Source organism: Dipodomys ordii, unplaced genomic scaffold (assembly GCF_000151885.1).
Source record: "Dipodomys ordii isolate 6190 unplaced genomic scaffold, Dord_2.0 Scaffold155, whole genome shotgun sequence".
Classification (NCBI taxonomy): Eukaryota; Metazoa; Chordata; class Mammalia; order Rodentia; family Heteromyidae; genus Dipodomys; species Dipodomys ordii.
In genome coordinates this window covers 1917116-1938352 of record NW_012267371.1, presented here as the reverse complement: position 1 = coordinate 1938352, position 21237 = coordinate 1917116, and the positions used below count along the sequence as shown (strand labels likewise).

At 48.2% G+C, this 21237-nt stretch overlaps 2 protein-coding genes across 2 annotated transcripts in view; both read right to left on the bottom strand.

Annotated features, from left to right (window-relative positions):
- The window catches only part of Hoxc4 (homeobox C4), a 39029-nt gene that overhangs the window by 3746 nt on the left and 14046 nt on the right, over positions 1-21237 (bottom strand). The window lies entirely within an intron of this gene.
- Positions 16641-19034, bottom strand: Hoxc5 (homeobox C5). Its single transcript, XM_013032535.1, has 2 exons — positions 18513-19034; positions 16641-17757 (listed from the first exon to the last, which is right to left on the bottom strand). Exons 1-2 carry the CDS (start codon positions 18964-18966, stop codon positions 17543-17545), a joined length of 669 nt encoding a protein of 222 aa, XP_012887989.1. The 5' UTR covers positions 18967-19034; the 3' UTR covers positions 16641-17542.

The window sequence follows — 21237 nt, the reverse complement described above, 5'->3', positions numbered from 1 at the left end:
CTTGATAACAATAAAAGTGACACATAAAGTTAACTGTTTATGTTTTATTTATTAGACTAAATCTGCCAGCGGTGGTAGGAGCGCTTGCCTCGTCGCTACAGCTTTTATAGGGCTGTAAAACGTCATAAATCAGTCTCGGGGAATCGCCTGCACTCTTTGTGTCGGCAGCGGCGCAGGGCTGGCGGCCGCTGCCTGCCTGCTCCCTCCTTTCCACGAAAAGTCGTAATGTGATTTTTTTCCCTCTGATTTTATTATTATGATCGCCGCCGTGATTAGTCAATCTACCTTTAATTCGCCGCCCTCCGCTGCCTCCTCCCAGCCCAGCCTGGTTGACACTTGAATAAGTACCTTTTAAAACGGCATAACAACTATTTGAGGGTTTAATTAGAACATCTGCAATTAAGTGAATGAGGAGGGGAAAGGAAAAAAAAAATATATATATATATATAAAGCCCTGACAGAGGGAGGGTGAAAGCAGGAGTTTCCCAACCTCCTCTCACAACCTTGGGATGTGGAAGAGGGTCCCCCCACATTCAAGTTAGGGCTCATCTTGAGGGCTATAGAGAGAAGGTGCCTGGGCCACAGGAGATGACCCAAGATGCCCCTGGCTGCCTGCCCTGTTTTGGGGCTTAACCCCCATCCAGCCCAGCCTATGGGGGGATCTTCTATCATCTCTCCCCCCCGCCCAGCGGATAGGATTCCCTATCATAGGCAGAATGAGGGAACAGTAGTTCCCTGGAGGCCCCCCCCCAAATTTCTTACAGATGTCACACTCCTCTAGTAGATGGGAGACCCTTGCTCTGGGGACCCTCTGAATGTGAGGAGTGAGAAGCTGTTTGGTTGGTAGAGGAACTTGAGGCTGTGAGCAAAGGGGAAGGCAGCTGTTTGGTTGGAGATGCTGGGAAATGGTGTGAAGGTTTTTCATTTTCTTTGTAATTGGTTGTGGGGGGGGGGAAACGGATATATTGCAAGTTGCTAGAATTGGACCCAGGGAAGTCAGTACTAAATCCTGAGCTACACATATCTAAACGATAGCCCCAGATTACCCCATGGGGGAGATCCATAGCTCCAGACAGATCTGAAAAGGTAGAGAATATAGGTAAGAGAGGGGAAGGCTATTGTAGCCTCACTCCCATCTCCTTTCTAGGCCAACACCTGAAGGAGGCAGCCCTACCTGGCCCCAGATGGGAATATTCTTTTCTCCACCTGGAAAGGTGAGCTGCCTGCTGGCTCCTTTCCTCTCAGCCCTGCTCCCTTCTACCTTCTTTCTATAGCCCTGCTCCCAGTCTCAATCCTCTTTTCTTCAACTCTCACCACCATGGCCTAATTAGGGTAATATCCTAAGATATTACCCATCCTCCCAAGTTTCTAAGCTTCTGCAAGTGGGTCAGGAGACCCTTTTGGGGCTAGTCTGAGTGAGTAGACACAGAGGGCTCAGATGCTTTCCACTAAAGGTCTAGTCTTTCTTTGGTTATTATGGTTCTCAATAGATATGCATACATGGTACTCATATTTACCAAACTACTAAATACCTCTGCTGCAGCCCTAAGTACATGGGGTTTCCACCAAAGGTTTGTACAGCAAAAAAAAAATTTAACATAGAGATTCAGGAAGTGAAATCTAGAAGATTTTTCCAAGTGTGCTCACATTAATCTACACCAATAAAAAACAAATTCCCAAACCAACAACATAAAGCTATCTTTGAGCTCTTATAGCTTGCTGGCAAGGAAGCAACCTATTGCATGGGTAAAATACTTCTGCACACATATACACACAAACATTTTTACCTGGACATTATTACAAGCATGGGAACAAAATCCTATCAGGGAGCTCCAGTATTTGGCAATAGGCTGGGGGTACTTGCTTATGATGAACCTTAGTATCTGGTCCTATCTTTTGTGCTTCTCCAGCCAGCCTCCTTGACAGCCAAAAGTCCTCCACCTCCCCACTGCCTCCCCACTTCACTCTGTCCCAATTTTATTTTTACATTTTTTCTATCTTTTGCTAGCATCCAAATTCCCTCCACACGACATCCCACACCCCACTCCTTTCTAAATCTCGATCTGGTTTCTCTTTCGGAAACATGTTTCAGTACAAAGCGCTTCCCTTCTGACACCACTGAAGAAAAATATGTGTCCATTGTGTGTGAGGCCTTATTGTGTCCAGATTACCATACTGACCGTTGGATAACCCATATTCCCCCCACCCCTTCCCAGTAACAAGCTGCCGGCTGAGAGAGCTCAGCAGCTCCACAGATTCTGTGCTGCATTAAAAAAAAAAATCTCACCTCTCATACTCTCTGGGTTTTCTGAGGGAGAAAAAATAAATGGAAGAACCAAATCAAGATTTGGAAAGAAAAAAAAAAGGAAAATGAGGGTCATTCCTTCCCTACTCTCCAAAGTGCAGTGTTCTTTTTGCATGTGTATGTGTTGTTGTTGCTTTAAGGATTAAAAATTACAACATGTCTCTTTCCTTGTTCCTCAAGTAAATTGACTTTGAGATGGTATGCAATCAGGCAATTCATTTCATTTTGATTTTTTTTCTCCCTGGGGCAACTTAAAAACCCCCAAACTGAAACAAGACTCAAACCATTTTTTTTCCTTTGTGCATGTATCTGTGTGTACATGAGTATATGTGTGTTTTTGTCCCTTCCTAATGCCAGCAGGCAGGGCTAATGTATGCAAAAGAATATGCAAATGCTTAATTGATTTTTTTCCTTAAATCTCTTGTCAGTAAAAGTAATGAATTGGTCTAAAATGATTTTAATAACCCGGACATGTCACCAGAAAACACTCAACCTTTTTTTCCTCCTGAAATTGCTTATAGTCTCAAAAAAAAAGCAATCATAGAATGTTAATTTGCCCCCCTTTAAAATATTAAAGATGAATTTTTCTTGTTTGTTGGGAGACCATAGTCAAGGTCCTCTCGTGTATTTCCCCCGCCTTGCCTTGGCTTCCTTGGAATTCAATTTTCCTCAAATCTCGTTTAAAGTGGCTTTTTAAAAAGTGGCCGCATTTTAATATTGGTTAGACAGAGTGACCTGCATTTCACCTCGGGTGTTTGACTTGTTCCAATAGGTCACTGCCATGGGGTTATTGATGGGGAAACTCCATTGAAATTTGTCTCTTCGCAAATGGCCTTTAGATCTTCCAGCGAGTTCAATAACTAGTTATAATGTGGAAGGGGAAAAATGAAGGCCCTGGGCTAACGAATTTGATGTTTCATTTTTATGCTGGAGAAATTGTTAGTTAGAGGTTGGATTCCCCCACCCTCTTGGCTCATCCCAGCTTCAGTGATTTCTCTCCTCTACCCCCCCCCCCAATACACACACCCCATTCCCATCCAACCCTGCTGGATTAAAATTTGGATTGAGATATGCCTTTCTCTCACTGATGCATTACTTTTTATTAATATTATTGTTTTTGGAAAATCTGACCTGTAGATTCAGGAAGCTTGTTCTGCTGGAGGTTTAAAACCTAAAGTTCCATGTTGGAAGGAGGACTTTTAAAGGAGCCTAAATGTGATCTGAAAAGACTTAGAAATTAGTCTGTTCTAGGTTTATAGAGAGTTCCCTGGCCTGGTGTCCCCAGAATTGAGGAAAGTTTCTAGACTCTCTGAGGAGTTAATGAAGGACTTCAAGGTCTTCTTGGCCTCTAAGCTCCCAGAGATTCATGGGATCAAATACCCAGGACCAAGGAAGAAGAGACTTGGAAAGGCTGAAGATAGAAGGAAAATTCCATGGAGTAGGCAAGAGAATCTGGATCCACTCTGGTGTCACAGAGTGTGTGAGGACAGGGTTGGGTAATAGCTTGAGGAACGCTGCTCTTTCCTAAAGAGGAGATTCTCTTCTCCTCCAAAGCGCAAAGACCAAAGAGCAGAATATGTTAAGAAACTAAAGAGGGTAAGGGAGAACAGAAGCAGGAGAGAGGAGAGATGGTGATAAAATGTTATAAGGTTTCCCTTTTTTCTGGTGCTCTCAAAGAATGAGAAAGGAAGGGAAGGAAGGTCTTTATTTTATTCTTCCTACACATGGCCAAGTTAGGGAGCCCTTGGCTCCTCCAGAGAAGTCTCTGCGAGAAGAGACTGCACCGCGCCTACAATCTCCTCGCCCTTTGCAGCTCATTACCATTACTAACCTCAGTAATAAACAAGAATGCCTTTCCGCCATCACCAAACAGTTTCCCGTGAGCCTTATTTTCTTCTTCTTCCAGGAATGGTTCTTTTTCCCTGCCTAAAGGCGTTTGTTTGCTCGGCCTAAAGTTCCTCCTTTATAAGGCCATTGGCCTCCCATCCTCTTGAAAGCCTCTGCCTGTACAACAGGAATCATTCTAAGATAGGACCTGAATCTTGGGTTAGGGAAGAAGGCCTAAGGAAATATTGAAGTGTTTGAAACTGGGATGCTATACATACACTCGCTCTGTTCCCTCACACCCAGAGGCATTCAGTGCTGGAATTTTCCCACAAACTTGTCTCACAGATGCGAGGCACCATTGAGATTTGGGGAACAATCTTCAAATACAACTGCGGATGCCAACCCCATAAAAGCCGGATTAGGGGTCATGGGTGGCTTCAGGATCCTGCTTGGGAAAGGAATACACACTACCCTTGCCAGACAAGCAGAGATCAATAGCGATCTGTAATAAACTTCCCGCAGCCCCAACGCGCTCCAGCGGCAGCAGATCTGATCTCCACGCCAGCCACCGCTCGCCCGACTTTGACCAGCACCTTGGTCACCTCTTCCGAATCCCAGACCCCCAGGCGCGGGCGCTGGTCCCTTCCCGGTTTTAATTACTTGATTGATTTTCGCTTGGGCCTCTTCGGGACGCCTCAACCTCGGACTATTTAAATCTTTCGGCTCCTCTTTTGTATGTGCGAGTCCTCCTGACGGGTTGTAATTCAGAGAGTGTCTTTGGGCGGTGGGCGCGCGTCGGTTCTGCTTGGGTCGGGGTCCCGCGGCTGCTTCTCCCTACATTCCAACGAAATGGCCTTGTCATCGTTATTATTCAGTGCGGCCAGGTCTGTAGCCGCCCCAAGGCGCCGGACTCTGGTAGTTCTGTGGTCTTGCCCATTTGCCTTTCTTAATTATTTTGTGCTCCATTATTCCTGATTGAAAACAACGGCCACAAACCATCAAGCCGTCCCTGTGTGCGTGATCATTTCATGCCTGGCCTTGAAGCTGGGATTTCTGCGTTTTTGTGTTGTTGGGTGTTTTTTTTTTCTTTTTCTTTCTTTCTTTCAAATTTCACCCGAAAAAGGTGTGGACGAAGACCGGAGGAAGCAGGCTCAGAGGGAGCCCCAGCCCCTGGAGCAAACACCTGGGCCGCGCGCAGACTAGACGGACGCGAAGCGCCAAGAGAAGCGAATTCGGCCACAACTTTCTGCGAGTAAGCGCCGCCAGTGGGGTCAAAGGGCTGGCAATCCTGGATGCGGGGGCCCTTTAACACTCAGTAGGCAATTTTCACCCTACACTTCCCCTTTCGCAGATCCAGCCCACCTTGCCCTGCCAGCCCCAGCGGGCACCCGGCCCGCCGGGTCACCTCCGGGGGTGGGTGCGGGCATCTACATCCAGGAATAGACCCTCTGCTGCATCGCAAGGATCTAAAGGTGAGGCGAAGCGAGGGAAATGTTCATCTATGAGATTTTAATTTATGAGATTTAATTGGGAGAGAAAGTGGAAGACAAGACTGAAGAACAGGGACTCTCCTGGTCCCACCGTGGCTGACCTTTTTCCCTTTTCTCATCCGGAAGGGGAAACTCTTTTCCTCCCTAAACTGCTGGGTTTCCGCTTAATCTCTCATTTATTTACAGCTAATAAACACTTCTCTGTTGATTCTCCCGCGTCCTGTTCATTCTTTGATCCTTCCTAACGAGGTAGCAATGAGTTATTGGTAGCAATATTTTATGATTATATATAATATGTCCCACCTCGTGGAGAGGAGGGGGTTAGAATGCTGTCTTCACTGCAGAAGTTCAGCAAAGCTTGAAGTGGTCACAATCCTCTCCCCGTCCACTGTCCTTATAATACCCCAATTACTTCCCCCCCTACAAAAAATAAAAAACCCTTCCCCCCACAGCAATGTTGCCGGGTAAATAAGAGTCCGCCTGGCTGGCTATTAGGATTCTGGAGACGCTGGCATCTGTAGCGATCATTAGTCAAAACCGCCAAAGCCAAAGGAGCCGAGGACTTGGACAGAAAAAATCTTGGAAATGATATAGAGGAGCCGAGAAGGCATCAATCCCGCCGATAAGAGCGGGCTGTGGGGAGCGAAGGCGGCAGGCTTAATTGGGCTCTGGGCACCATGAGCAATTGGAAAGGGGGTACCAATGGCTTGTACAGTCACCCTGGCATAATTTGGGCACCCTCCAAAAAACAGACAGTTAAGGCTTAAATACTCTTTTCTTTAAAATTTAAAAACCTGTTGTGGGGGGGGGGAGGAGTTGCACCAGGAGATTCTTGCTTTTGCTTATGGAGAGCTCCCATTTGTTTTTAAATGACTGCCTTGAGAGGTACTTGCAAGTTGAGGAGTTTAGATTGGGGGTCTCAGGCCACAGAGGCAGCCTAGAGAAAGGATGAGATCTCTAGAGTAGGTTTTCAAGGACCAGATGACACTGTTGAACTAGAGGTGGAAGCAAGAGACAAAAATGGCCTGTTTTAATAGGCAAAGTATCTAAAAGATACCTGTTCCCCACCCGCACCAGGAGATTTCTTTATAGAGAACTGAGAAAGAGGAAAGAGAGGGAAACAGAGATGCAGTAAGTTTGAGTCTTTCTGGAGGGAGATCTACGCCCTTAAACTCAGATATGTGCACTGCGTGACTCTATTTCAACATAGACTCTATTTCAACTAGTTGTTTAAGTTTACAGAAAAACTGTAATGACTATCAAGTTCTCTACATGTGTGGCTTTAATAAGTAGCTACTTTATGGGTTATATCCCTTGAATAAATGTAGATAAAAATTTCAAAATAGAGACTGAGTAGCACATGCATCATTCCTCCCAACTGAGGAGGAAACCCTCCAAATATTCATGGGGATGTTTAGAGAGAGCTATACCAATATATTCTAGCATATGTATACAACCATTATAGAAAGATTGGCAATATATACACAGGAATCTGACAGGGGACTGTTCTGTTCACTGTGGATCTATAAATCTAAAGATCTATAAATCTGCATGGAGATGGGGAGCAGAAAAGGGTGAGAAACACACATCCTGATATAGACAGAGAAAATGTGTAAGTACATTTTCATGTATGCGATTATAGCTCTCCATGTATTTGCACAGTGTCTGTCCAGAGGAATAGGTGCTTATGGGTTTGTCATGCCCCAGCCAGGACTTCTTGGCAAAACTGATGAGGATAAACTAGAGAGTATTTGCAAGTACTGAGAACGTCCAGAGATTCTGTCATATATGGTTCCATTTTCTGAATATATGGATATTTCATTGACAATGGATATAAGCTCCTCTGGCTGGGCCTCTGAAAGTGTCCTGATCAGATGTAGACTAAACTCACTTTAGCCTCCTAGCTCAGGGGGAAGGACCTGTGAGGGTTGGGGTGTCTTTGCATGGTAAGGCTCATAATCATTGCAAAATGGAGTCATTGGGTTAAATATATATTTGGCTTGGAGACAGCTTGATAGAGATGAAAATGAGAACACACACACACACACACACGCGAGCGCACACACACACACACCTCTACATCTACCTTAATTACATGAAACCCAGTCAGAGCCTGTGGCTTCCTCCATTCCTGTGATACTAGATGAGGTTTCTACACACCTCAGTCCCATCTAGCTAGCTCTATTATACATCCAAAGTCCTTCCTTACTAAGAAGAGGCTGGGGCTTTGGGAAAAGGAGCACAGATAGACAGCAGTCCTAGATTATAGGAGAATCCTTAGTAATTGTGGTATCTACTGTCAGACTATGAAGCTATTAGCTTCCAAAGTTAGTGCCCTTGTGATTAAGGGTTTGAGGGACCACAGTCTCTATGGGCAAAAGGAAATGAAAGGCTGCAAGATTTTTGCAGTGGGAACTTGGGAGGGTGAGGGAATTCCTACTGGCCCTTTTCTTATTGGAGGCAAATGACTGGGGGGGGGGCTCTAAAGGTATTGTTATTTTTTCTCCTTTGGTTTCCCAAAGAAGGCATTAGGGAGGAGGCCTCAGGTGGGTTTGGGGAAGTGCAACCCAATCTAGTTGGTCAATTTAAGGGAGAGTGATTTACAAAGCAAAACCTCAGATGCCACTTCCTGAGAAGTCACCAGATCAAAACAGCCTCCTCTAGGTGTTTATGACCCCATCTCTATTCCCAACAGGAAAAGTACCCTCAATAAAACCTTGGCAGCCCACGCCTCCATCTTCCACTGGGGGTGGGAAGAAAGCAATCTGAAGTGAGGGACCTGACCCTTGCTATACACACACACACACACACACACACACACACACACACACACACACACGCATGCATTTCTAACCAGAAAGTTTACTGGTTTTTAGAAAATATTTTTTCCTCAATGTCTGAACCAAAGAAGCCTCTGAGGGTTTTGGAATTTGAGCCTGGAAAAGCAGGAAAGGATTTAATCACACAAGAACCTAGTTTTTAGTCCCAGTGGCCCTCCAATCTGAGCCTCTGAGAGTCACCAATAGCCTGGCTGCCATCATCATAGAGACTGTTACAGGGTTCAGGGGTTCACTAGAGAGGACAAAAGAAAGAAAACTCAACAGTTAATTGCCCAGGGCTTGATGGTTGAGGTGAGATAGGGAGGCCAAATGGCTTCCAGTCTGGTATGATTGGAGGTAAGGTTTGAGATATTGGTTGAAGGCTGAGTTGCTCTGTTCAAGGCTTCTCACCTCTATCAAACCATAATTGGGGCACATGCATGTATTTCTGTGTGCTCAGGTGTTCTGGTGTTTTGGGTCAGGGGTGGGCAAACTAAGGATCTTTGGAGAGCTGCTCTGTCTCTTTGTGACTTATGATGCAATAGCAAAGGATCCCAGGGAACTAAGATCACATATTCTGCCCAGTCCATTTGAGGCTACAGATCATGATACTGCTAGATAGGTAGCCTCCTCCCTGTACCAGATTCTTAGCATGCCCAGAGCTTCTAATGGGATCTCTTATCATAGCTTCTAATGGGTTGTCATCAGAGACTGAACAGGCCCTGGATATCTTAGTCTAACTTCCCTGAATCCCATATTGCAAGCACTTGTGTATACACACACACACACACACACACACACACACACAAACTTCCATTTCAGCACTTCACTGATCCTAAAAACTGGGAGAGGAGACGAATCTTTGAGTCTTATGGCTCAAGGACAAAGAAATTTCAATCACTGTACTTTCTTGGCCAGATACATCCTGGCAACTCCTTGGACTCTTAGGGCCAAGACAGACTTTTTTAAAAAGCCAAACAGACACCATTACAAGGACCCAATACAACAAGTCAGGAGAGTAGGAAGGGATGTGCCTACCTTGGGCCTCTAACAGCCAATTCTTCTTATATTGAATCTTGAACACCCAAAGTCCTAGGTTGCCATCCTCATTCCATATTTTATTTCCTCTCCCTTTCTAAGACCATTAGAGACTCTAAAGCTATCCCAGAAGAGGCTCCACATGGCAGACCTTGTTTTGTCAGCAAAAGTGATGCCGAGGGGGCTGGGAAGTTGGCTCAGTGGTAGAGTGCTTGCCTTGCATGCCTGAGGCCCTGGGTTCGATTCCTCAGCACCACATAAGCAAAAAGAAAAAAGCCGGAAGTGGCGCTGTGGCTCAAGTGGTAGGGCACTAGCCTTGAGCTGAAGAGCTGAGGGACAGTGCTCAGGCCCAGAGTTCAGGCCCCACAACCGGACCAAAAAAAAAAAAAAAGTGATGCCGAATTAAAGCCAATAACAAGGATGTTGCAGCATCTTTCCCCACCTGTCTCAAAACTAGCCCAAAGAAGTTACAGAGAGGAACAAAGAAAGACAACTTACTTGGACATTAAGGAGAGTTGAAACACTCTGAGAAATCTCTCTCTTCAGAGCCTGGGTAGACAGAGCCAATCTCTTTTTTTTTCTCTCCTCATCTACCCTGAGATCTGGTAAGCCCCATGTGGGAAGTCCACAGTGAAGGTAAGAGTTGGTCTTAGATAAGGCTATAACACCCTCCACATGTAGAAAAAACAGATGTGTGCTTTAACTGTAACTCATAAATGAAAATGGAACAGTGGGTGTGAAGTTGGTGAGAAGTGGGGACTCAATGATTTCTGAGAAGATCTGCCTTCTTTCTGGTTGTTCATCCTAATCCTTCTCTTTGACCTATGGCATTGTTCCCAAAGCAGCCTAACCCAGAAGACAAACAGCAGAGGAGTGTTGACAAGGCCCAAGCTATTCTTCCTACTCCTACATTCTACCCTTAATATCTCTAAAGGAGTGCTTAGAAGCCCAAGGATCACAGCCTAGCAAAACTCTTGCCCCTTAAGCTCAAAAGGCACAAGGAAATCAAGAGGAAAGGGAGGGGGGAGCAGAGGAATCCAACCAGAAAACTAGCCCTGAACCAAGATGGGGGTAGGGAAAAGAATGCTTGTTTCTGACCTACCTGTGGACTCACTCAAGGCCTAGCCCAAGTGTTCATAAAATGTATTTCTGTCATACATGCACACTGTTTGTGCCATCAAAGGTTCTCTTTCAGAAGTTTCTCACTCATTGCTGGTTCTAACCTGCCCCCAAGTAAACACAGCATCAAAATCCAAACATTTAGTGATTGTCTTGGCAGCTAATGGCCTAAACAACACAGAATCATCCCCTAGTCTGTCACTCTGTGTGTGTGTGTGTGTGTGTGTGTGTGTGTGTGTGCTGAGAATGGGTCCAGAGCCTCAAGCATGTTAAGCACAACCTGTTACTGAGCCACACACTCCAGGCCTTTTACTTTATTACACTGAAAGAAAGGAAAAGAAAAGAGCTTAAACAAAGACATTGACTGCTTAATATGGAGCCACCCCCTATGTAGGTCTACTCATTTCTAGAACCTATCTCCTAACTGGCTCAAAGGTATTTGACAATCTTCAGGCACCAAACACAACTTTTAAAGATAGTCTCTATCTTTTGCTTCCTTCTCTAACCATGCCTGAGGTAGTCTGACAAAGCTAATGGTTCCTGCAGCATTTCCTGAAAGGTAAGTGAAAAGAGGTCTTCTCTAATTATTCCACCTGCCCGCAGATCCGAAGGTAAATTATAAGGTGTATTCTCAGTCAGAATTTGAATTAAGGGCTGGAGTTCAGTTTCTATCCACGTTTACTAGGTAGCATGGAGATTATATAAAGCCCAAAGAATTAGATAGGATCACACTGATAAATGTGAGAATGTTCCAGATGTCCTCAACAAGTTCAGATGTCTATAGAACTGAGATTGATATTCACTTAGAATCGTTAGAAACTGAAGACACAAGCTAAAGACTCCGCAAGAGCTCATCCAGGGGCAGAGGACCAGACTAGAATATACTCAGTTCCCATTCTGTCTTTTCTGCTCTTCTCCTAGCTGAGATCGGGCAGACCCAGAAACGAGAAGGGGTGATTAGAAGGGAGGAGGGAAAGGAAAGAGCGAGACAGACTCAGACATTTTTCTGATTGGTTGTTGGAAGCCATGTGACCCTGCCTAACCCATTTCTGATTGGTTGCTTGACCTCTTCTAAGGTTAAAGACCTAGGAACAAAATTAAAAGCTTTGTGGGTTGGCTCAGCTACCTTGGTACCTGGTTAGTTGCCCATCCCCCTCATCTCAAATTATGGTGAGGAAAAAGAATAGAGGATACACGGATTTCAACCCCCTTTTGTGTTTTTACCTTCCAGGTGAAACCTGGAAAAAAGCTGTATTTAAAAACAAAACAAAACGAAAATTCCTGACCTGATCGAAGCAAATAGTTTAGGGCAAAGGAGGATCTATTGTTACAAAAAGAATGGAATGGTATTTAAGTGAAACTTTTGAACCCAAAGACTGGAAAGGAGGGTGAAGAAGTATTGAAGCAATGTAAAAATCTGTAAAACATAGAAACACCCCTCATACAGAGAGAAAGAAAACGAATTGGGACTGAGATTTCACTGGGGTCAAAGAGGGCAGCGCAGCCTTGCCTGGGAATGGGGCTTTGGCTGGGGTTAATTTCTTCCTTAAAGACCATCGGACTGCGGTAGTGCCCTAGGGAGGCCAGAAGGAGGGGAAGAGCCAAATTATAGACCAAGGGAAGCTCCCATCTTGAGTCTGAAATTTTCCACAAACCCTTAAAAAAAAATCACAAACTAGTGGAGAGAGTGGAGGAGAGTGAATAAGAAGGAGGGCAAATCCTGAGAGTTAACTTCCTGAATGAGCTCTTGAAGAGAATCCTCCGGAATCCATTTGCTGACAAATAAAGGGGTAGGGGTAGCGGTTTAGAGGCCCCCTTTTTTTGCTAGAAGACCCAGGTACTGAAAGAAGGCGCAGGAGAGTCCTCCATGTTGGGTGCCTAGAGCAAAGTTGGAGCTTGGCTTGAACTCCCTCTGTTTTGGGGCCTCTGTCTTCACAGAATCTGTGTTGGCTATTTACCCTTCCCTGAGTTTCCCTCCTCCCTAATCGCTTGGACTACCTGGGCGGTGTTAATACTATTTCCTTTTCTCTCCCCAGTAGTACCTCTCCACAAAACCTGTGCCTAGATTTCTCCCCCTACACACAGACACACACAGACACACACACAGACACTCACAGAGCTTTTGGAAAGATTTTCCCCTCTGTTCACCTCCACTTTCTCCTGAGGTCTGCAGGTCTTTAAGCCCTGCTTTAAAAAGAAAGAAAGAAAGAGAGAAAAAGAGAAAGAAAGAAAGGAGAGAGAAAGGAAGGAAAGAAGGAAGGAAGAAAAAAGAAAAAACCCTCTGTGTTCACAGGCACCTAGAAAAACCTGAGTTCACACGTTGTCATTTCCCTGGCTTAGCTCCCAGCATTGCACTGGGAGGGGGACACACGTGCCTTCCATGTCTACTGCCTCTTCTCCTTTCTAGAAACCTGAAGGGAGTCTCTCTTGAAGATTGGTCCTTGTGTACAGTGCCCAGACCAGGGCCCCTGCTAGCTCCATCTTCTGGGCTAGGAGCTTCCCAGCTCCACAGACATTGTCCCCTCCCCACCACCACATCCAACACACATCCCCTCCCCCGATACACACTCTCAGAGATATCTCCAGGCCTCATGGCCTTCACTTGAACAAAATCCCAGAAACTAGAATTGGGGGACATAGCCCCAGGCTGACTAAGACCCGACTTGGGAGGCTGGGACAGCTGCCCACCTCAACCTGGTGGCGAGGCAGGGGAATATATTTTGGAGCCAGTCCAGGCAGCAGGCAGGGGGCTCAGAAGGAGCCTTCTGAAGGAAAGCTCAGAGCCTTCCTTCCCTGCCTTTCTTCCCAGCTTCCCATTTTGTCTGGACTCTGGGCAACTGGCCAAAGGCTGAACTGGCCCCTCCCTGGAATAGTGGACCCTAGAGGCCCTTTGTGCTTGTATTTAGAGTTTACACACTCCTACAAACACCCAACACCCATGTTGGTGTCACTGGCTTTCTTCCCGAATGAGAGAGAGGCAGGAAGAGCTTATAAAACTGTAAAGAACCAAGGCCACCTTTTACCCCAATTAACTTGCAGGCCGAGGGAATGAGGGGTGGAGAAGGGAGGCCTGGTTTGAAGAGACTAGCTCCCCATTTTTCCTACTTGCCAGCGGCTTCCTCTCTTTTCCCAACCCAGCCTGAGGAAGCCTGGGGAGGCCTTTTCTCCCCCACTCTTAATGACTGGAAATAGCCTTATTTCTGGTATGGAGAGGAGGGAGTTAGGTAAATAGGAGAAAGGGTCTGAGACACAGAGAGCGAGGAGAGAGAGAATTAACTTACAGATTTCGCCTGGGATTCATTTGCGAAGATGTAACCTCTTTCACCATCATCCCCAGCGCCGTAATCCCCTCTAACTGCCAGGCCCTCTGTCCTAGCATTAAACCTCACCAGCAGCTGCGTGGCTGGACAGTTAAGATTATATATGATGTAAATATATTGTGGGTTTGTCAGCTCTCCCTACACCATAAAACTTGGTTTAATGACATCACGTGGTCCCCCAAGAGCCACTCATGGGCTTGCCTTCGGGCCATTCACATAAATAACCTCCAAAAGTTTCAAACTCCTAAATTCACATGGAAGCTGCGCCTATTTCTCTAATGCTCAGTTACACTAAAAAGCCCTCATGCTGCTCCTTTGCCCCACCCCCACCCCCTTGCAGGGTCGGGAGGGGGGGAGAGGGTGGATCCTTATTTATTTATTTACTTACTCACTTATTTCCATAAGGACCTGTCGCCTTCGAGGTCGTGTTGATATTTTTTTTCTTCCTATTTTTTTTCCTCCTCTCTCCTCTAATTGCTCAGAGTGGGCCGTGTCCCCTCTTCCCACTCCCCCGGGAAGGTAAGTCATGCTTCTTCCCCCTTCTTTCTTGCTGCCAGCATGGGTGGGTTCCAGGGCAAAGTGGAGAAACTGGCTCCAGGGGCGGCTCCTTTGGGGAGCCAGAAGCCCCTCCACTTAACTCCCCAGAGCAATGGCAAGCCCTGGTCCTTGGAGATCGCTTCAGGAAGCTGCCTAGATGGTCCATTACCCCCAGAAGCTTCTGTTCAGGGAAAAAGCAAGGGTCTGGGCCTTACCTTCCCCAACACAGGAGAGAAGGTCGGAGGCCTCTGGCTCGGTTACCGCTGCCAGCATGGGCAGCAACACTAAAGCTGAGGCTCGGGCCTGCAGACTGACAGACAAGAGGGAGGAGAGTAGGCAGGCCCCGCAGCAGAGCGGGCGGGCTTGTGGCTCCCCAAGCCTGGCCAAGCTGAGTCAGTCCTTCTTTCCTTCTACTCCTCCAGGGAAGGAGAGGCCCAGGCCCTGCTGAGAGGAAGCAGTCAGTGGATGCATGCATGCATGCACTGCACACATGTATAGCAGGGGCTGATGCACCTTGCTGGATGGGTCATACCAACATTGCCCCAGTCCAGGCAAAGCCCCTGGGTTCTCCCTGCTGCTTGTTCCCTGGGGAGGAAGCACACAGACTCCACAGCTTGGGAGGTTGGAGTGGGTGAGTGCGGGTGACATAGTCTCCTCTTTACTTAACTGTTACCCATCAGAGACGCCAGTGCTTCTTCACGCTTCACTGCTCCCCCAATAGTTTTACTTGGCATGGAGAAAAAAAATTAAAATAACTCCCTGAAGAAAATTACACATTTTATTTCAGGGGGGGGGAGGAAGGGAGGGACGGAGGGAGAGAGAAAAGAGAGAGAGGAAAAGAAGGAGCTGGAACTGGATCGTCCCTGTGGTGCACATGTTGAGTAGAGATGTTGCACGCACCCTAACTTGTCCTGAGTGCAGTGTGAGAGTGGGGAAGGGAAGAAGTCATGGGAGCATCAGTAAATACTTGGTCAGACCTCTTATGTGCTACATATGGGGTGAGGAAAGGCTCAGCCATCTTCTAAAAAAATTAAAAAGCTGGATAGTTTAGGCAGTGGGATACAGCAAAACCATTCCTTACAATAAATCCAAGGAGCATCAGCATTAATAATCATAAATATTGTCCCTGCCCCTCTCCAGAGTCACTCTGTTCCTTTTCCCTCTTCGCTGCTAGGCCAGCTCCCAGTCTAGCTCCCAAACACTGACTCCACCAATGTGGGGGGCCTAGGCTTGATTCCAGGAAATCACTCCATTGTGAGAGGCGGGAGAGGAAATGCTGTAAAGTTTTATGGACCCTTCCCACATTTGTTTCTCCTGTAAAGTACTTCCTCTCCCAGCTCATCCCAGGAGACCGGATAGGAGCAGGAGCAGAGTGTAGGCCTAAGCCAGCCTCAGGCACCACCTGAATTAGCTGTCTTTCCCCCTCCCTGTAAGGCCACTCTCCTCCTGCATACAAAATCTCAGAGACTGAGATAAATGATAGCAAACAGATAGGACTCCAGCCCTGGACTAGCCAGCTCGTAACTTAGTTAATTGTCCTGCATCACTTTACACTCTCGAACGCAGGTTAAACAGCCCGAAGATTTTCTACCAGGCAGGTGCACACTGCAACTGCATTTCCAGAATCCTTCTTTCCCAGGTCATGAGAAAGCTGAAGTACACCTTCGCCAACTCCCCCAGCACCTCTTGACCAAGCAGGGCATCCTTAGATTGAAAGGGTCACCCTCCTATGTCCAGTAAGGCCCCCCCAGAGACCAATTAGCCCCAGACAGGACCTTCAGAAGCCTGAAGGGCCTGACTCTGAGCACGGCGGAGCCACTGGTCCCTACTCATTAGCTCTGGCATAGAGTAGGATCTACTGCTAGTGTAGAAGCTTTACATTCAGTCAGCAAATGCGAGAATCAAGTGCCCAGGCCCAAATGCCTTAGATAGCTATAGCATGGGAAAATCTGTGCAGGAGGCCCAGGTGCTCTTCTTTGCCTCTCAAAGGCCCTTTTTAGAGCTAAGAAATCAGGAAAAGAACCAATTTTCACTGCCTAAAGAAGTACCTCGATTTTTTAAAAAAGAAGTCTTAGAGGCCAGGTGTGGTCTTCTCCTACAACCTCATTTCCCACTTAGACACCTTTTACCACGATACGTGCCCTGAACAGACAGGAGCCACTGCATCTTTTAGTCCTGTTCTCTCTTTTATTTGATATGACAAAATATAGTTTCAGGAAAGACTAGGAGTCAATAAATAGTTGGGCAACAGCAATAGGTCAAGAGGGCAAGAAAGTCATGGCAGGAAATATGGGATAGCAAGGAGCCTTGAGAACCATTTGCTGGGGGGTCCAATGGCAGGAAACCCCAATAGTTGAACTAGCTAGTAGGCTGGGGCTCAGAACCTGAGAGGGCATGCAGCAGGCATTGACTGGGGAGGTTCCCTGGGGTTTTTTTGGGGGGGGGGTGAGAAGAAGGTTAAGACAGCATAGGGAAGCTCCAGGGCCTAGGCCCACATCTACTCACCTCCCCCTTTCATATGCAAATTCTTAATAAGTGAAGGACTTTAGTTACTATAAGTACCCCCCAAATCAGGCCATAGACTCTGCCAGGTACAACCACTGGCTCACCAGGTTGCAGCTGCCCTGTCCACCTAGCCAGAAACAAAGGAGAGGGTGAAGTCGGGGTGAAGGGCCTGTGACTGACCAGACCCACCTTAACTCTGGCCCCGGCAGAGCTGGGTTAGGTGCCTGCCAGCGTAGGTGGATGAGGCTGAGGTTCGTTTGGTACCAGCCTACAGTGCCCTGCAGACCTCTGGGCAAGTCCTGCAACACATGCCCTGGGCCCCCTCCTCCAGTGCCCAGTGGAGTGGATGGGAAATGGACAGTTCGGGCAGCCCCCGTGGGAACCCTGGGTCAGTGGAGATACGGAATGCCAAGGGGGGGGGGAATTGCTTTTTGTCTGTGAGGCCCAGGAGCCAAGGCTCCAGCCTTCACCTCCAAAATACAGAAAGGAAAATCGAAAAGGAAAGGCGCAGGGAGCAAAAGCCGACTTGGGGGTTTAGGGGTTGGGGGTTCTCTCTGCGGGCGGGCCTTCCTTCCTGCGGCCTCAAAGAGCCTCTTTGCTTTTCATTTTGGAATCTTTCTTCCACTTCATCCTGCGGTTCTGGAACCAGATCTTGATCTGTCTCTCGTTGAGACACAGGTTGTTGGCGATCTCTATACGCCTGCGGCGAGTGAGGTAGCGGTTAAAGTGGAATTCTTTCTCGAGTTCCAGAGTCTGGTAGCGCGTGTAACTGGTTCGGGAACGCTTGCCGTCGGTCTCTGGAACAGAAATCCCCCCCCCAAACACACACAATGCCAGGAAGGGGGGTGAAGAGCGTGCAGCACCCCAACATCCCACCCCGGGCTCCAATGCCTTCCATCCGCCCCGCAGCCGGGAGGGAAAGGAAGCCAGAGTCACAGGACAGGCCCAGAGGGCCGCAGGCAAGCCGGGCCCACCCAGCCTAGCCCCGCGAGAGTCGCCTCCGCCTAGGCAGGAAACTTTCCACCGCAGCCTTCACTCAGCAAGCCGGAGGGGGGGGGGCTGAGTGGGGGTGGGGGGAAGAGGGAGACCCAGGCTCGGACCGAACAATAAGCACCCTCGAGATCCGAGCACCGGGGACCCCCCTCCCGCCCCTCCCTGAGTCGCAGGAATCCTCCGGAGCTCGGAGCACCGGCCGAGCCGGCTCCGCAGGGGAGGGAGGGAGGGTACCGCGGGGGGGAATCCCCGTTCGGAGCCCCTCTCTCCTCACCCTTCAGATCCCTCTATTTTTTTAACTCCCTCCCTCGCTCTCTCTCTATCTCCCCCCCAAAAAATTGAATATTGCCTTTTATACACGTTTTGTTCCTATGATCCAATTATGTCGTCGTAAATTTGGGCGCACACAGCCTCTAAGCCTTTTAGTGGACAGTTTTACGAGCCATTGATGCCTGGATCGTAAAATTTATGGCCGCAGGTTTTTTTTTCTTTATTTGCCCCGCATGGCCTATAAAACCCAGGCGGACCCGAGCGCGCAAAATGAAGTCCTAAAGTTTACCGTGGCTCATGTGCAGTTTGGTCATCCACGGGTAAATCTGTGGCGGGGCCGGTGGCTGGCTCAGTCCGGCGGGCTGCCCTGTCTGCGCCTGTTCCTCTTTGATCTCCCCACTGCTCTTAGCTCGCTCCTCCAGCGCTGGGCGAGCCGCCTTCTGACTGTACATCCCGGGGTTCAGAGGAGCCGCTTCGTCTCTGCCCAGAGCGTGTCCCGGAGCGGCTGCGGCGCTGCAGGCGGGGCGGTCGGGGTGAGCCCGGGGGTTGGCAGCCATGTCTACCCCGTGGAGAGAGTTGGAAGGCGCAGGCGGTGGGAAAGTGATGCTTAAGTCCAATCCGCCGTAGCAGTACCTGGATGCCTGCACCTCTGAGGCCGATCCATAGTTCCCACAAGTTTGCATGTTATAGGCAGGGATATTGGGGCTCTGCTTATAGAATGAATTGGCTACGTAGGAGCTCATGGCGGGGAGGGCCCAAAAAAAATTTCTGCACCCTTTTTGATTAAGGGTGATTTGTGACTCTTTGAAGTTGAGGGGGTTTTTTTGTTCTCCAAAGTGCACAATTTATAGGTGGAGATATCTCTTTCTTTATCCTATGCGCTCTTCCCAAATAAGGGAGCCTTAAATAGAGTCACGTGACTTGAGCGGCCACTCATAAATTTGGCTTGATGACCTCCGGGAGGTTAGTGATGGAAGCCGGCGAAACGCATCTTGATATGTTGGCAAAGCCCAACCAAGGGGGAGAGGGAGTGAGAGAAAAAGAGAGGGAAGGGGGAGGGAAAAAAATGGTTCTTGGAATTGGGGGGTAGCCGGGATAACGAGTCCACAGCGACACCTGGTGCTTACTTGAAGGAATTGCATTCTGATGCTGCGGTTCGCCTTCAGGCAGCTGGATTTTTCTGTCCTGTAGAGAAACTAACTGGTTGTTGCTGAAACAAACCCTTGAGCTGGCTTTTCTAATTCTATTTAAATTAGGGGGAAGAGGAGACAAAGCCCTATTTAGGATGCACTGAAGTACTTTTGGTAGTGGTCCTGTCCTCCCTGCCTTCAGAGCCTTTCAAACTTCAAAAGGCGACCAAGGATAGGGAATTAAGGTAGGGTGTCTCCTCCCCAGGCCGGAGAACCAAGGAGGCTTATCTCTGGTTCTCCAAACCAAAGGACAAGGTCTCTTGGCTGGGAAGTCTCAAGGACGCATGTGGGAGGAGGTGTCTATCCACGTGGGAAAGTGGACTTCAACTTCTGGAGAGGCAGATGTGATGACCAAGGAAATGGACTGAACTAGACTGGAAGGACAGAACTTGGGTGGACAGAACTAGACAGGGAAGCCATGACGTGGAGAATGCTGGGGACTTTCTAGGATGTGTTTGGAGATAAGGAGCCAAGTGGAGCTGCCAGCCCCCGACTTAAATGACAATGGGGCAAGTGTGTGTGTGTGTGTGTGTGTGTGTGTGTGTGTGTGTAGAACCAGGCCCAATGGGCTGGAGGATTCCTCTATAGCCCTGTGTGTGTGTGTGTGTGTGTGTGTGTGTGTGTGTGTGTGATCCTCACACCTCACCTATCTGGGATAGATGCCAGATATTTGAGATTCAAGATAGATGCTACCTGAGGGCAAAATATTGTGAATAATGCAGAGGAAAAGGTCTGTTTATGCCCTTTGGGTGGAAGAGGCCTATGGATTAGGCTTTCTAGGAATCAAAAGCCAAAAAAGCCCACAGGAAAGCGATTTTGCAAGCATAGAGATGGGGCAGTGGGTAGGCTAGGATCTAGGACAATCCCTGCAGTTCTGGGCCAGGGTCTCTACAACTCTTAAGTCTTCTTTTCCTAGTTCCAAATTTTACACTCTCCTGCTTGCTTCTCCCCAGGAAATCACTGCCTCTGCCAGGAGAAGCCCCCCTCCTTGCTGATGGAAGCACTGGAGGGGGCAATGGTGACGCTCTGAGAGTCTGGAAAACTCTGGTGGAATGTTTTTTTCCCTCACTTAGGGAGATCCCTCATTACTTGTCCCTTAGGCCCACTCAGGTTTCTCTGGAGGAACTCGAGATCGAGAAAGCTAGAAGTGAGAAATGGTCAGAGTCCTGCTGAGCTCTTCATCCAAAAGATTTGGGGAGGGGGGGGGAGGAAAAGGAATCAGACTGGCTGGGGCTGTAAGGAAAGAAGAAGGAATTTCGTCTTGGCCACGTTAGGAGTCCCAGCGCAGGCGAGAGATCAGTTTCCAGGCTTTCTTTTTCGAGATGTCCTTGAATCGCTCAATCCCTGCGGAAGGACTGCGGTCTTCTGCGTCCCTCCGCTCTCCGTCTCCGCCACTTTCGCAACAGCCGGCCTGGAGCTGGCTGGACACTCGCCGGTCTGGCTGAGCGTCCCCCTCCCCACACCCCTGGGAGTGGGCAGGGGAGGGTACCTCTGGTGCCTCGTTGGTGCTGCTTTCCTGGTCGTTTGAGGCTCAGGGTTCAGAAGCTGAGGACTCCAGGCGATCACAGGCAGGAAGAAAAGGCCTGCGTCTGGCTTGGAGCACAACTCGACTAAACCGGGTTCCGCCCCCCCACCCCCCTCCCCGCCCCGTCCCCAACGAAAACCTAAGAGGCTTGTTTTTTGGCCCCGGGGTGTGCTTGACTTGCTGTTCGGCACCCCAGAGAGACCGCCCAGCCCCCTAGAGCGACCCCCAGGCCCAGCTCGGTTCCAGAGAAAGGCGACCCCAAGGCCCAGCTCGGTTCCAGGGAAAGGCGAGCGCACAGT

Coding starts and splice junctions, on each gene's coding strand:
- Hoxc5 (XM_013032535.1), bottom strand. CDS start 18,966: ATGAGCTCCTACGTAGCCAATTCATTCTATAAGCAGAGCCCCAATATC. Junction 17,758..18,512: donor CAAACTGCACATGAGCCACG/GTAAACTTTAGG, acceptor TTTCTGTTCCAG/AGACCGACGGCAAGCGTTCC.